We start from the raw sequence: 15,926 nt of genomic DNA, 5'->3' as shown, positions 1-15,926 counted from the left end.
CTCCCTATCGTATGACACTTGCTAAAACAAGTGAGCTACAGAGTAATCTAGATGAGTTGTTAACTCAGGGTTTTAATTGCCAAAGTTATTTTCATGGGAGCATCAATCCTCTTCGTGGAGAAGAAGGACGGTAGCATGCGATTATATATAGATTATCATGAGTTGAACAAGGTCACTTCCCGGATCAGGTATCCACTAGCATGCAGTTTTTGGCGGGAGCATCTGTTATACGCCAAGTTCAGCAAATGCTAGTTTTTGGCTATCTGAGGTCAGGTTTTTGGCCATGTTATCAGCAAGGACGGCATTGTAGTGGATCCAGCTAAAGTGAAAGCAGCACTTGATTGGGAGCCACCGAAGACAGTTACAAAGATTCGTAGTTTCTTAGGTTTGGTCGGCTATTATAGGAAGTTCATTCAAGACTTCTCGAAGATTGCGACATCACCTACACGCCTTACGAATAAGGGTGTACAGTTTATTTAGGGCATGAAATGCCAGTAAGCCTTTGAAACTCTAAAGGATAAGTTGAATACAGTGCCAGTATTGGTTACTCCGAGCAATGATAAGACATTTGTCGTCTACACGGATGCATAGTTAGCGGGTTTAGGAGGTGTTTTGATGTAGACCCAGAGAGAATTGGCTTATAATTCGCGGAAGTTGAGGCACATCGAACCAGATACATAATGCATTCAGGCACAACTAAAATGTACAACGATCTAAAGAGACATTTTGGAGGAGCTTTCAGGATTTGTTAGGTAGCCACTTGTGATATTCTAGTGCTTTCCACCCGCAGACAGATGGACAAACGGAGAAAATTAACCAAGTGTTGGAGGACTTGTTGCGGGTAGGTATTATAGATTTTTAGGGAAGCTGGGAGGACCATATCCTAATGATTGGGTATGCTTATAACATCAGTTATCATAGACTATTAGCATGACACCCTATGAGGCATGGTACGGGAGGCCTTGTAGATCACCTATTTGTTGGGTAGAGTTAGAAGACAATGTATTGCTTGGACCGGAGATTGTAAAACAAGCTACAGAGAAGGTAGCAGAGATTCGAGAGCGCATTCTTACAGCGCATAGTCATCAGAAGAATTACGTAGATCAGAGGCGATGATCGTTAAGATTCCAGATTAGGGACTATGCCTTATTGAAAATATCGTTGATGAAAGGAGTATAGTGATTTGTTAGACGGGGAAATCTAGCCTGTATATATTAATATATATATATATATATATATAATAATAATATATAGATATATATATATATAATATATATATACAAATATATATATATAGATATCATATATATATGATATATATATACATAATATATAATATCTATGTATGTATATATATATATAATATAATAATATTATAGTTAATAATATATATATATTATATAATATATATATATATATATATATATGTATATATATATATATTTAATATTATTATAGATATATAATAATTATAGTATATATATAATATTATATGATATATACAAATATATAATAGTATATATACATCTATATATATAATATATATATATATATATAATAAATATATATTAATATATATATATATTATATATTATAATTATATTATATATATATAATATATATATATATAAATATATATTATATATAATATTATTATATATATATATTATATATTATATATAATATATATATATATATATATATTATATATATATATAATAATACCATTATAATATACACTATATATAAATTATACATCTTATACTATATATACATATATTATATATTGATACATATATATAATATATGATGTAATATATATAATATATTACATATATATATATATATGTAACGAGTTATATATTATATTATCATATATATATATATTATGGTAATATATATATATATATATATGTACATATATATATATATATTTATATATATATAATATATTTATAGTTATATATATATATATATATATATATAATTATATAATATATATATATTATATATATTATATATATATATATATATATTATATATATTATATATATATATATTCTATATATATTTGTCCTTTCATGATAGTTGAACGTATTGGAGCCGTTTCTTATTGGTTAGATCTTCCAACACCGATATTGAGTAGACACGATGTTTTTCATGTTTCGATGCTTAAGAAGCATTTGTACGACCAGGAGCAGAAGAAGGTGATTGATGGACCAAAATTTGAGATTCATGATGATTTGACTATGATAGAGATTCCTATTTGTATTCTTGCCAAGGAGGACAAGAAGCTTAGAAACAAAGTGATACCTTTAGTTAAAGTTCAATGGAACCAGAAAGGAGATGAGGAGGCCTCTTGGGAGCGTGAGGAGAATATGCGTCGTGACTACCCGCACCTGTTTGAGTAGGTAAATTGATTGATTTTGATTAGTGTTCATGATTATCTATATGGTCATATTTATATTTAATGCTAGAATGAGGGTATTAATACTTAGCTCCTAATTATTCGAAACAGATGGTATATATATGGGGGTTCCTTGTTTGGATTTTTTGCCCGATGTACTAGTTCCGCTTAGTTAGGGGTTAAGTGGGAATATTTTCATTCTAGATTGCTAAGTGTAGATATTTCTATGTTTCATATCTAGAGATTAATGGTACGAGATATGTATGTGAGGGTTTTCTTATATGGATTATTCCCTCAAATATGCTTTTCTGGTATTATTAATCTCTAAGATAATATTACAAAATTTCGGGGACGAAATTTTTTTAAGGGAGGAAGAATGTAAAACCCCATAAATTTTAATATATTGTGATAAACAATAATAAATAAGTTATATGGTGATAAATAACTTTTATTAATGTTTGAGTATGCTATGAATTGAATTAAGATTAATTCAACTTATATATATGAATATATGAGTGCAAATGCACAAAACATGCACAATCTTGAAATCTGGAAAAATGACCACTTAAGATTTTACATGTTTTACACACCGATGTAGTTCTAATCTGGAAAAACTTAAAAGATAAAAGTTGTAGGTATCTTCAATAGCTTTCCAAAAAAATCTTAAATCACCTCATTCTGAGGTCGAACGAGAAAGTTACAGCTAAAATTCCGAAGGTGGTTTTCCTAGTTAGACTAGGTTTCTTGGTTCGGGTCAAATGGGTTTGTTTCGGGTTTGCCTCTATAAATACCTGTTTTTTTTCATAAAAATTCTTGTCTTTGATGATATCTCTAAACCCTAGCAGCCACCCTCTCCCCTCAAAAATCCTAGATCAATTTCTTGTGAGTTTGTGAGCTTTGTGAAGCAAAATACCGACACAAGGGCGAAATTATCAACGTGTGGCAAGGGAGAAGGGGTTGTTTGCACTTGTGGATTGCTTGTTGTTTGTTTCAAAAGCTTGCACACCTGATTAAGTCAAGATCATCTTCATCCAAACCTACACCCTTAGTTAATAAATGATTTAACATATTTAAATTAATGTTTTACATGTTTAGGCTTAAACAGATGTAAAAAAGATGATTTTTTTATGATTAATCTTAAACCAATGTTAGACCTACATGGTTTCTCGCTGTTATGTTAGTAACATGATCATGATCATTAGGGTTTCTTGTATTTTCATTTTTTAGCTTATTAATCATGCTTTAATCAAGTTCTAATCATGCTTAAACCTTAGAATTATAATTAATTGAGTTATCATGGTAATTATGGGTGTTTAAACCCTAGATTGGTGATACTTAAGAGGTATGAACGTATTTAAATCAACTTATATCTATTTTATGAGTTTTTGCAAACATGTTTATGCTAATCATGTAAATAACTAGGGTTTAAGTGAGAATTTTTGATTAATTAGGATGTTAACCCTAATTAGATTAAATCAAGAGTTTGATTTTTGTTGAGATGATCTTTTGTTATTTAATGTTCATGTTTTTAATCTTGTTATATGTATCATGATGATATAAATAATTTTTTTAAATAAAGTTACAAGTTATGCAAACCCAAAAACCTGAGGACTAGGTTCTGCTCTGGCTGGTCGACCGGCGGCCTAGGGGCGGTCGACCGGTAAAGTCCTATGCGTGCACGTTATGCACAATGCTCTGTTTGGTCGACCGACACCTTTGGGGCGGTCGACCAATTTGGATCATTTTTGGCATGTAGTTTGGTTAATTTTCTTGGTATTTTGGTTGTGTTTGTGGGGTTCGAGCCGAATTACTTTGTACGTACAGTCATGAGTACACATGTACAGTGTCATAGTGAACACACGGATATCCTAAAATTGATTAATATGGATATAGTGGCGATTACACTTGAGATACGAGTTTTGAGTTTGCACACCGAGACACGTGCGCGAATGTTTGAATACACGTTTTGATTGAGTATACATTCATAGTTGAGATGTATAACACGTGTTTGAGTTGCTAGTTGTTGGTATAACACATGAGCATGCATAATTCATCAGTTATGGATGTACGGCGTGGATGTTTCCCCGTAATGAGACTACGGCTGTACCACACTAGGAGTATTTAGACATTTTCTCGTAATGAGACCTCGGTGGTACCAATACTCGAAGATGATCGGGCTATTTTCGGATTAGGCTGATACACCTACATTCCGTTGTATGATCATCAAGATGCATCATCCGGAATAGGGGAGATAAAACCTATTACCGCAGAACGATTGAGTAAGGACGTTGAATCCACATGATATTGTGAGAACCTTACAAGAGTATCATTATATGATATATATATATATACACAGTTGTAATTTGCTCCCATGCAAGTTACCCAAGAATAGGGTATAATTTTGAGATTTGATAGATATAGTCTGTTTATGGGAATGATTATGCTGGATGATACTCCTTATGTTTGTGCCAACCACCCGAGAGTAGTCTGAGTTTTGACATAGCTCACCATGTGTGAGGGTTGGAGTTGTTGTTTTACTTCCATGTATTGATTCTCTTTACTTCTTAGTTGGGATCAATGATTAGCGATTCATAATTTGAGACACGTGGTATATATATGAAGGTTTCCTTGTTTGGATTATTTCACTCGACGTACTAGTCTCGTGTTATAGGTTTATAATTATTGATTTCTTTTAGATTGTTTATCTTTAGTTCGATGTTAATATTTAGGTATCTACAATTTGAGACATATGGTATATACATGAGGGTTTCCTTGTTTGGAATATTTCATTCGACATACTACGTCTCACTTTGTAGGTGTCTAAATATTAATTCCATTAGATACGGGAAAAATAATTTAGGTAGACCATGCTTAATAGGTAGATCCTCCACTTCATCCAGCAGCCCTTCCCCTGGGGGCAGATGGAGGTGATCTTGCTATAACGCTCTGACACTCTTGTTGTTGTTCTTTTTATTTTAAATTCTTTTCTGGCATCTCAGTGTTCCGGAGAGTCGCAGGATGACGGAGTTCTGGCATAGTCACTGTTGTATGATTTTACCATTACAGGCTCCACTATAGGCTTATATATCCATTTAGACATTAGAGTTTCATTTTCATATTGTAAAGGCTGTGTGCCTTAATTTTGTTTCCAGTTGACTCATGATTGAGTTAGTTCGTATTTATTTCAGATGTATTACAGATTGTTCAGTTAAGAGATGATTTCATATATGAGATGTCTTTCTATATCATGTATATTGTATTTATTTCCTTTACTCTGCCTGTTTTGTACCTGCACATCCATTTGATTCCGCTAGAGGATATAACTGTGATCGATGAAACATGTTATTACATAGTGTGGGTGTATGCTAGGTTTGACATCCTTGGTTTCACCTTGGACTGTAGCCTTGTGTGAACCCAGGGATGTCACAAAATAGTAGATCAGTCGACTGCCCTTAGGAATCAGTCGACTAACACTTGATTAGTCAACTAATTTCCCATCAGTCAACCGAACACGAACATGCACAAACATTCACAAACAACAAGTCTCGATCGGTCGACCGATACATATATCGGTCGATCGACCAGAGAGGAACTTCAGTTCCTGCAAACCAATCAGTCGATTGACTCCTATATCAATCGTTCGAACAGAGGGAAAATTCCCAGTTCTTGAAGATCGATCAGTCGACCGATTCATATATCAGTCGACCGACCAAAACACTAAAACAAAAACGCCAGGTTTCTAAGGTTAATTATTTTTCTCAAAATCTCATGAAATATTAACATGGGGTGTAAAACATGTTACAAATCTTTCATTTACTTAAGTGGAAACTTGGCCAAACAAGTATTCATCAATGAAAACATGGATTTGGGGATCAAAAATTTCCCTAAACATCACTGATCAGATTTAACTTGATTAATTAATTAGGTTTTTATTCCTAATTAATCCATCAATTAGCAAATAATTAGGTTTCTAATCATCAAGATCATGTCTTTTCATTGTTTAGGGATTAGATCTAAATCTTTATTCATCAGTTTTAGGGTTTAGATCCATTAAATTGAAAATCTAAGGGGATGGGTTTGGGAAGAGATTAAATTTCCTTTCAAATTTGTTTTGATCTGTTAAACATGGAAGAAACTCGATCCTCCTACCCAAAAGCCATAGATCTCGCCCTCTTCTTGAACTTTACTTCTCAAAGCTTCTCAAAATCCAAGAGAAGAATTTTAGGGTTTTAGAGAGGGGGTGGCTGTTTCTCAAACGTGAGAGATGAAGAAGAAGAAGAGTGATAAAGTTCGGGTTTTAATATATATAAGATCAGCCAGACCCGAACTGACCCGACCCGAGACCCAACTCCTGAATAGCTATCGGTCGACCGATCCTTCTAATCAGTCGACTGACCAGAATATGGATCAAAAATTACAGGCTTATATATATTCACCTATATATATGCATACAACCGTAAAACAATTTATTTATTATCATATAACAATATCTTTCTCATTTTTTGGGTTTTACAAATTGTTCAACAAGTTCAGATAAGTACTAAAAGCTCTAATATTTCATTGTTTTGATGAATTCGTAATAATTTTTTTACTCCTTTTTCTAACTACCGATTTTCATTTGGATTTTTTGGATCGAAAGATATTTGCAATTGAGGCCTCTTCTCTTAATTTTGAACACTAATGGTATTTATTTTACTTTTCTTTATTTTATATCATATCATTTTAATATAATATAATTATATCAAGTGTCAAAAGATGTTAATGGGAAAAATAAAGAGGATGAAAAATTACAGATCTAAATTATTTGAGAAATATTTGGGTAAGATTTCTTTATTGATTTTATTATAAAATTCTAACTTTTTACCGAATTTATTTAGTTTAATTAAATGATATCCAATTTTTATCCTCGATTTCAATTAATTAGGTTTGTTTCTATTAAAATTTCCATTATCCTAAATTTTATTCTCAATTATTAATTAATAAACTACTTAATGAAAGTTTCTAAATATTCTACTTTAGTGTAATTATTTTATTTATATTTTTTAGAATTCAACTTTTCAAGTTTTGAATTGACCCTCTTTTCTTGATTAAACTCGAGGTGAGAATCTACAAAAGTCTTTAAAAATTTCACTTTGCTATAATTATTTAATATTTTTGCTATTTTTATAATTGATATTTCATAACAAAAATCGAACTGAATATCTCATAACAATTGTATTAAATGAGTGGACTCTTTTTTGATAGGTAACAAATATCAATGTTAGGTATTAAACATAAATTTGACCTACTTAGATTTGAACTAGGTAAACTTCTAAATTAAACTTTTTTAAGTTGGAAAAAATTACAATAAATTCAATCACGTTTATTCGGATATAATATAGTTCTTAGAAATCACATGAAATATGCATACAATAATAAAATCAAATATATGACTATACATTCATATTATTGTTAAAAATAAATAAAAAAATAGATACAATTACGCATAAAGTAAATAGCATACAAAACTAGACAATTAATAAGACAAAAGTCAGTTTAATTTTTTGTACAAAATATAGTTTTGGTGCTCTTGGAATTGTTTTGAGTTGCCTTATCCACTTAAAATAACCTGTAAATCGATAAAATAGAAAATACATTAGATTTGTGAAAATTCATTAAAAAATTTACTACCAATTAAAAATTATTTGGCCGATAAATATAACTAACATAATTACCATAATTATTGATATGATTTTAATTATGCTTTATTATCTTTTAATGCTTAACTTTATCATGATTTCTAGGCAAAGATATATTTTCAAAACTCAATCAGGGGGTGGGGAGGGTTCCCTGCTTTAGAAAAGGAGGTATGTCATTGTATGTTTATATTCTAATGAGAAACGAGTGATTAAAACATGATAATATGTTGGTGAATTGCGATAAGATTGTGCTTAGCTCAAGCTAATCCAATTTACTATAGTTCGTATATTTTTCTTGATTTTTCGCGTAGGGTTTACAACTGAAGTCATTTTCTTTTGTTTGAGAGTTATGGAAGGGGCATCCTGATGGATCACATGCATGGTTTGATGGATTTTTTTTGTTAGTTTTAGATTTTTTTTTGTTAATTATGTTGCTAGGTCTGGTAATTATCTCAAAATTAAATTAAAGTCTTAATATATTTTTTAATTGAATAGATGAAGTTGAAAACTATTTTTATATTAGCTTTAACATGATGCAGAAAACATATATATTCCACTTGCTATCAAGAGATTAATAAGTAAAAATATGTGTTTTCATGTTAAGGTTACAGAGTTTAACACAATAAATGCATTGAAGACTACACGGTTATTACAATTGTTGATGATGATGTGGACGATGAAAAACTCAAAGGACTGTTACAACAAGCAAAAAAATAAATGAGCAAGGACTGTTACAACATATTTATGCCTTGGCATATTTTAATAAATGATTTTATAATGTTAAATTTATTAATGAACATGCTTTACATTTTGCAAAGATGAGCAAGGAACCAGCTCTTTCAACTTTGAAGAAGATAATTAAGACGGAGTACAAATGATTAAAATTTATTGGAGCTTTTCTTAATATTCTGAGTATTACATCTTATGATTGGTTGATTGATTGAGAATATTTTTTTGGTAAAGCATCATTTGCGAATAGTATTTTTTGAACATTAAACTTTCTTATATCATAGTTTCTTTCAAGTTGCATTTTAGGTATATTTTGATTAAATTTATTTATTTGTTTAATATGAAAAAAATTAATTTAAACGATCTTAATTTTAATTATACCATCATATAAGTTGCTCAATATCATAATCCCCAGCCAATGACATGGTCTCTAACTGGGGGGGGGGAGATAAAGGCGGTTTGAACTGTGCGTGGTCACATGCTTCAAGATGACCGCTGAGTCATTACATCTTTTAAATTTATTCGAATAAGAGTGATTGAAATAGAACGAAATATAGATGAGCTGCGTTAAGACCGTGCTTAGCACGGGCTAAAAGACTAGCAGATTAGTTAAATGGTAAGAAATAACATATATCAAAAGTGTCTATAATTACACTACATAGCTCAAATCAACAGAATTTATATCACAAATCTCCCCAATTATTTTCCTCACTGCAATATCATCTTTCAATATAGATGTATGTGACATCCCAGGAACCCTAACCACCTTCACCCCTCGAAACTCTGACTGGAGCCACAACAAGCTAGCGATGTTCACCGTCCCATCCCCATCCCCGTACACCACCTTGGGCGCTACGTCAAATCCACCCCTCCCATATACCAACGTCTCTGGTGTATCAACCCCACACCCCACCAAGCAAGTCACATTCACACCCGGATCCGGTAACCCACTAACAAGCGGGAGGACACGAGTACTGTATGGGTACATCCCATTTTCATATCCGATATCCGTTAGAAACTCGGGCATGTCTCTAGCCGTGTAGGTTTTGTTATTGGATGTGTCGATCACAAGCACTTTGAACCCAAAAAGGGCCGGGGATGGTAATAACCACATGTTGCTTTCAGAGCTCCGTTGCTCATCTCGAACCAGTAATGGGTTGACGAGTGGTATACCAAGAGTGTACCCGGATCCAAAAGTGAGCATTTCTTGGACAGTGCCTCCCCAAGGCGCAGAGACAGCGAGTAGGTGCTTGATATGCTTGGCTCGCCACGGAGGCTCAGCACGTGCGAGGAATTGGAGGGCAAATAGGCCGCCAAGGCTGTGGGTAAGGAGGATAACAGGTTTGGCCCCATTGGATGCGAATGCGGATTCGATAAGTTGTTGGAGGTCTTTGAGGTATTTGGATCCGACTTTTGCTGGGTGGTCACGTGGAGCGAGGCCGTACCGGAAGTCGTAGGGTGCGCCGAAGAGGGTGCTACCTTCTTTGTAGCCGATCTTCTCAAGTGAGGAGATTAATGTTGCCATGTATTCAGAGATGTGCCTGTACAATTTGAGAGCTAACTTTGTATAAGATTAATTAAAAAAGAAATGGAAATTCTTCGGGAAGAGTTAGAAATGGCAATTACGGATGCTATTCGACATTTGCAGTGACAGTTGCAAGGAATCCAAATTCTTCGGCCGTTGGTCATGCATAACGATGACCTTAATAACAATGCGAATTCGATATTACACTTTTATAAATGATTAAAATTAAAACTAAGTATTTATAAATAAAAATGTAGAAAGATTCTAACTATTTAATATGTGACAATTATTTCATTTGCACACGCTAGAAAATCTAATGTATTTTGCCTGCCGCATTGTACATACAACGAGTGGCGCGTGCATGTTGAAAGTGATATATGCATCATCTGTTGTAAGAAATGAGCCTAAAACATGAGGTTTGGACATATGCACTTTAAATATGAGAGTATATGTACTTTTACTGCGATAAAATCTTAGAGTTTTCTAAAATATTTTTCTAAATTTTGGGTTAAGTTTTAAACTACATTTATGCTATAGCAGATATTTTTATAACAAAATACATTGTAGCCTAGTGGTTAACTTCTTTTTTAGCAAGTCATAGGTCAAGAAAACTTGGGTTTGGATTTGGCTAAGGTGCAATTATGGTACAATGGACAACTTCGTAGGTGCAATTTGCAACTAGAATAGAGACCTATATATAGCCATCGACCAAAACATAATCTCTCTCACTTGTGCTCTACATTTGTTGTGCCCATTTGAGTCTGATCCTATGACAAACCGAAGAGGTCATAGTTTGAGGAGGTTGTCTATAGTCAAAGTTAATGTTCTTGGAAGTAATTCGGCTTTGGAATCTCTACACCGAAGTAGGTCGAATCTTACTTTTAGTTCGGCATCTTAGAATGCACAGGACTCAAACCAGTTTTTTTCTACAGCAAGAATTTTAGGAAAGTCTGTATTCCTTGTCCCTTTTTTTGGGAAGTAAATCTTGTTTTTTATTTTGTTCTCACAAAAATTTCTAACACAAATACCATGCTTGGTCAACCACAATCCATATCCTTTGTTTAAGAAAATGTATTCTCATTATCAATGAACATATATTTAGCTACATTTTAAAATGACCAGAGCAATATACATGTGTTGCATGCAGACACACTTGTTGATCCTTTATTGAGAATTTTGTTATTCTATTACAATGTATAACACTATAATATATTATAATTATACTCCCTTTAAAAGTACAAGTTCGAAAAAAAAATTTTGTGGTCAACATTATCCTTCACTATTTTGAATATTTCAATTAAACCTTAATCTATCTTAATCATAGTTATATCTTATTCTAATCTCACGTGAACTATGTATAGCTCAACAATTTAAAAAAATAATATTAATAAAATAATATAATAGCTTTATGGTATTATTCTATTAAGGTAAATAAATTATACGTTTCTAACATACTATAATGCACGAAGTATTATAAAAAACCCAAAAAAGTTTTTAAGTTGCGCAAAATATCCTGAAAAGTTCAAAATTATAAAAAAACATCCTAACATCAAAACATAATACAACAAACATGAAATGAAGAAATTAACATCAGTTTGAGAAGAATTTAAAATTACAATGAACACCTCAATGTCTCAAAAATTATAGAAACACTCTTAAAAGTTTAAATTACAAACAAGCACCCTGAAATTCTAAAATTTCAAAACTTGCGAATAACATAGATGAAAGTTAAGGGATTACTACACATGAAAGTTTCTAATGTTTCAAAAATTAAAATAGCAAATATGAAATTAAGAAATTAACACCAGTTTTCAAAGAATTTAAAATTTGTCATGCTCAATGCCTTAAAAATTATGGAAACACCCTCAAAAGTTTAAATTATAAAAAGCATCCTACAATTTTAAAATTTACAAACTACATAGATAAATTCAAGAGATTAACTTTAGGCACCTAAATATTTAAAATTTACCAAATTTAACCTTAAAGTTTCAAAAATTGCAAGAAAACTCCTTCAAAATTTAAAAATAGAAAAATACCATAAAATTTTAAAATTTGATGACCAATACACATCAAATCTGGAAACTATTAGCAGACCGTCAAAATCTAAACTAAAAAAATAACCCAAAGTTCTAATAATTGCATATAATTTTACTAATAAGTTGGAGCAGCAAAAATACATAAGTAACATTAATTGATAGAAGTTTAAATCCATAAAAATAATAAAAGACTACAATATATAATAGTTTAGCATTAATTAATTATAGTTTAGAAACATTAATCTTTGATATTAATAATATTTATTAAGGAAGAATTATGTATGGAAAACTATCAGAATTTTTAGAGATATCATTTAAAAGAATCAAGTTATTTCCATTGCAAATGGGAAAGTGAAAAAAATAAATATAAAATTTAAAAAACATTCATGAGTTACTTGGATTGATATTAATATATACATATCTATCAAAGAAGTACCTATTGAGTTTCATTAAAGAATAATTCAACAACTTTATCATAATTAAGGAAGAATTCTGCATGAAAGATACAAGAAAAAATAGTAAGTACTCAAAAATTTCATACTTTGTTCTTCAAATATTAAAGAAATTAAATATTAATATTATAATATAAGATAAATTAGTAATAAAAAATGTAAGTATTTAGTTTAGATCTTTATAGAAAATGTCAGGGATAGATTATTGACATAACAAAAAAATTTATTGGATGCACATCAGAAGAATTTATTGCAGAGAATAAAAAGAGGTAGCTCATAATCTTATTTATGTAATGAATTAGGAACACAAAGAATTTCATATATGTGAAATTAATATTTATTCTCATTAAAATAGGAAAAAAATTAAAGTTTGTTTTTAAGAAGTTTGTGTTGAACATTGGAAATACATTCAACTTCTTTATGAAGTTAAACGAGAAGATAAAAGATTAATGAGCCCAGATAATAGCACAAAAATACAACTCCAGCTTGATATCAAGATGATGAAGACACTATTTTAGAATTGTCCAGGAAAATTATAAAGTTGAAGAAAGATTGATCTTAGCTTATTAAAAAATATATAAAATAGAAGGAATAAAAGATAATATTTTCTAAATATTTTATAGAATAGTTTAATTATTTTGAGTGGAGTTAGGAATCTCTAGAATAGATTTTCATGAACTTTTGTCCGTATACTAGAGTTAGCATTATTCTTTAGCTTATAATTTTCTATGAAGTCTATCAATGATTAGGAACAAACTTCATATTCTCTTTTGTATCATTTTAGTTTACTTTTAATCAATCATCTTACCTTATTGGTTTTAAATATTCAAATTTCTTGTATAACACTATTTTAATGTTTTTCACTTTTGTAACATTGTACATTCTCAAGTAAACATTGGTTTCGTGTTAGTCTAAATAATATGAAATTCAAATTAGCTTCAAATTATATTTGCTTTCTGTCAATTCAATTATCAACATAAAAATTTGAATTGGGCATGACCAATTTAAACAAACAGTAAAGAAAATAAATAATCACAATATTAAAATTTAAAGATAAAACTGAGCAAAAACTATTAAAGTGAAACCGAGGAACAAATTTTTGTTAGGAAATAAACCAAAAATACATAAATAATCACGTGCATTTCACGTGTAAAAAATCTAGTATAATATATAAATATAACATATTATGTTGTTATTATAAATAATATAATAATAATAATAATAATAATAATATATTGTAGATAATATGTTTCAAAATTTTGGTCTTCTTTAACCTTATAACTTCCTTCAACCCAAATCAATTCCTACAGCTACAGCAACATACTCAAAAGACCAAAATCATTCAAAAAAAAAAATCTCATACAAAAAGAATTTGGATCCTCTTCACCACAAAAAAGTAGTGGAGAGATGACTGCCAACCGCTGATTATCTAGTGAATAAGTGTGATACAATCTAATTTTAACACTCACCATACCTCCGTGTATTGCGTAAATTCTTAATTTGCACTCAAAGAAAGAAAATCAGAACCACCCACTACATAATAAGTGATAAGTGGAGAGGATCCGAATCCATACAAAAATACTGCCAACACATTCTCCATTCAACGTACATCATTGCCTACTTCCCGCCTCCCCATTCAATGTACATCACTGCCATCATCCCCACTTCGTCATAAGCAACCAATAAACTATTCGAAAGAAAAAAAAGAAAGAAAGAAGATGCCACCAATTCTAAATAACAGAAGCTCGACAATCTTCTCTCTCAAAAGGGAGCCCTCCCGACCAATGAAAGGCAAAAGGAATACCAACTAAAAAACACTACGAACCTCACCGCCACCAGACATAAGTCATTATCACCAGAGCTCCACTACTACAAACATCACTGGCCCCTAGTGCTTTCATAACCGAAATCACTACCGCCGTGCTCTTCGCGTCTCCATCGACCATTCTGCGGTTTAGCTTTCCATTCAAGAATTGATCGTACGTAGTCCATCGACCACGTCACCATTGGAACACCGAATTTATACTCTTAAGCGTCTCCTAAGAGTCGAGTTCCATCCATAAGAGATGGAATTGATTATTATGGGTTATGAGGTGTATAGGCTTGGGTCATTTCTTTCTCATCTAAATTGTAATTACAAACAAGAATTTTTTACTCAGAGAAATTGGTGTTAGGACGTAGTCCGCATATTACCACTTGTCTGAGCAATAACAAAGTCTTATTTAGTTCTAATATTAGTTTGAGATGATATAATATAGATAAATAGGAGAAACAATTCGAAAATTAACTTAAAAGCTTATTTCATAACCGAAATCACTACCACCGTGCTCTTTGCGTCTCCATCGACCATTCTGCGGTTTAGCTTTCCATTCAAGAATTGATCGTAGTCCATCGACCACATCACCATTGGTAAACCGAATTTATACTCTCAAGTCTCCTAAGAGTCGAGTTCCATCCGTAAGAGATGGAATTGATTATTATGGGTTATGAGGTGTTTAGGTTTGGCTCATTTCTTTCTCATCTAAATTGTAATTACAAACAAGAATTTTACTTGGAGAAATTGGTGTTAGGACGTAGTCCGCATATTACCTCTTGTCTGAGCAATAACAAAGTCTTATTTGGTTCTAATATTAGTTTGAGATGATATAGTATATATAGGTAAATATAAGCATAAGAAGTGTATGAGGAGAAACAATTCGAAAATTAACTTAAAAGCTTATTTCAGCCCTTCTAACGTCAATGGTAGGCCTTGACCATTGATGGTGAGAAGAGCTCATCGGTGGTCAACATGTATCATCGATGATTTTTTACTCCGGAGACTTTTATATCATTGATGGGGTTTTTAATAATCGATGGGGCCTTGACAACATCAATGGTCGAAAGGCACAATTAATGGTGAAGTTGATTGGTTGCAGATTTTCGGATTTAACCACCGTCATTCTATTTATGATATCTCCAATCTCTACCACGTTTAGGATAACTCTTTCCTGACCTACTGGGGAGTATATATCATTGAAGGAGGAGAGAGAGAAAAAGAGAGGGAGCTCTAGGGTTTGATCTGTGAGAGATTAAGTTGAAGATTTTGACCTCCAGAGGCTC

At 31.6% G+C, this 15,926-nt stretch overlaps 1 protein-coding gene across 1 annotated transcript in view; it reads right to left on the bottom strand.

The window, feature by feature from the left end:
* The window catches only part of LOC109822148 (lecithin-cholesterol acyltransferase-like 1), a 15,333-nt gene continuing 8,826 nt past the window's right edge, over positions 9,420-15,926 (bottom strand). Inside the window, exon 2 of the mRNA XM_020388309.1 lies at positions 9,420-10,355. Within this exon, the coding sequence (XP_020243898.1) occupies positions 9,464-10,355 (892 nt within the window). The 3' untranslated portion in view covers positions 9,420-9,463. The remainder of the gene's footprint in view (positions 10,356-15,926) is intronic.

This window comes from Asparagus officinalis, chromosome 8, assembly GCF_001876935.1.
Source record: "Asparagus officinalis chromosome 8, Aspof.V1, whole genome shotgun sequence".
In the NCBI taxonomy this organism is placed as follows: Eukaryota; Viridiplantae; Streptophyta; class Magnoliopsida; order Asparagales; family Asparagaceae; genus Asparagus; species Asparagus officinalis.
This window is presented reverse-complemented; position numbering and strand designations above follow the sequence as displayed.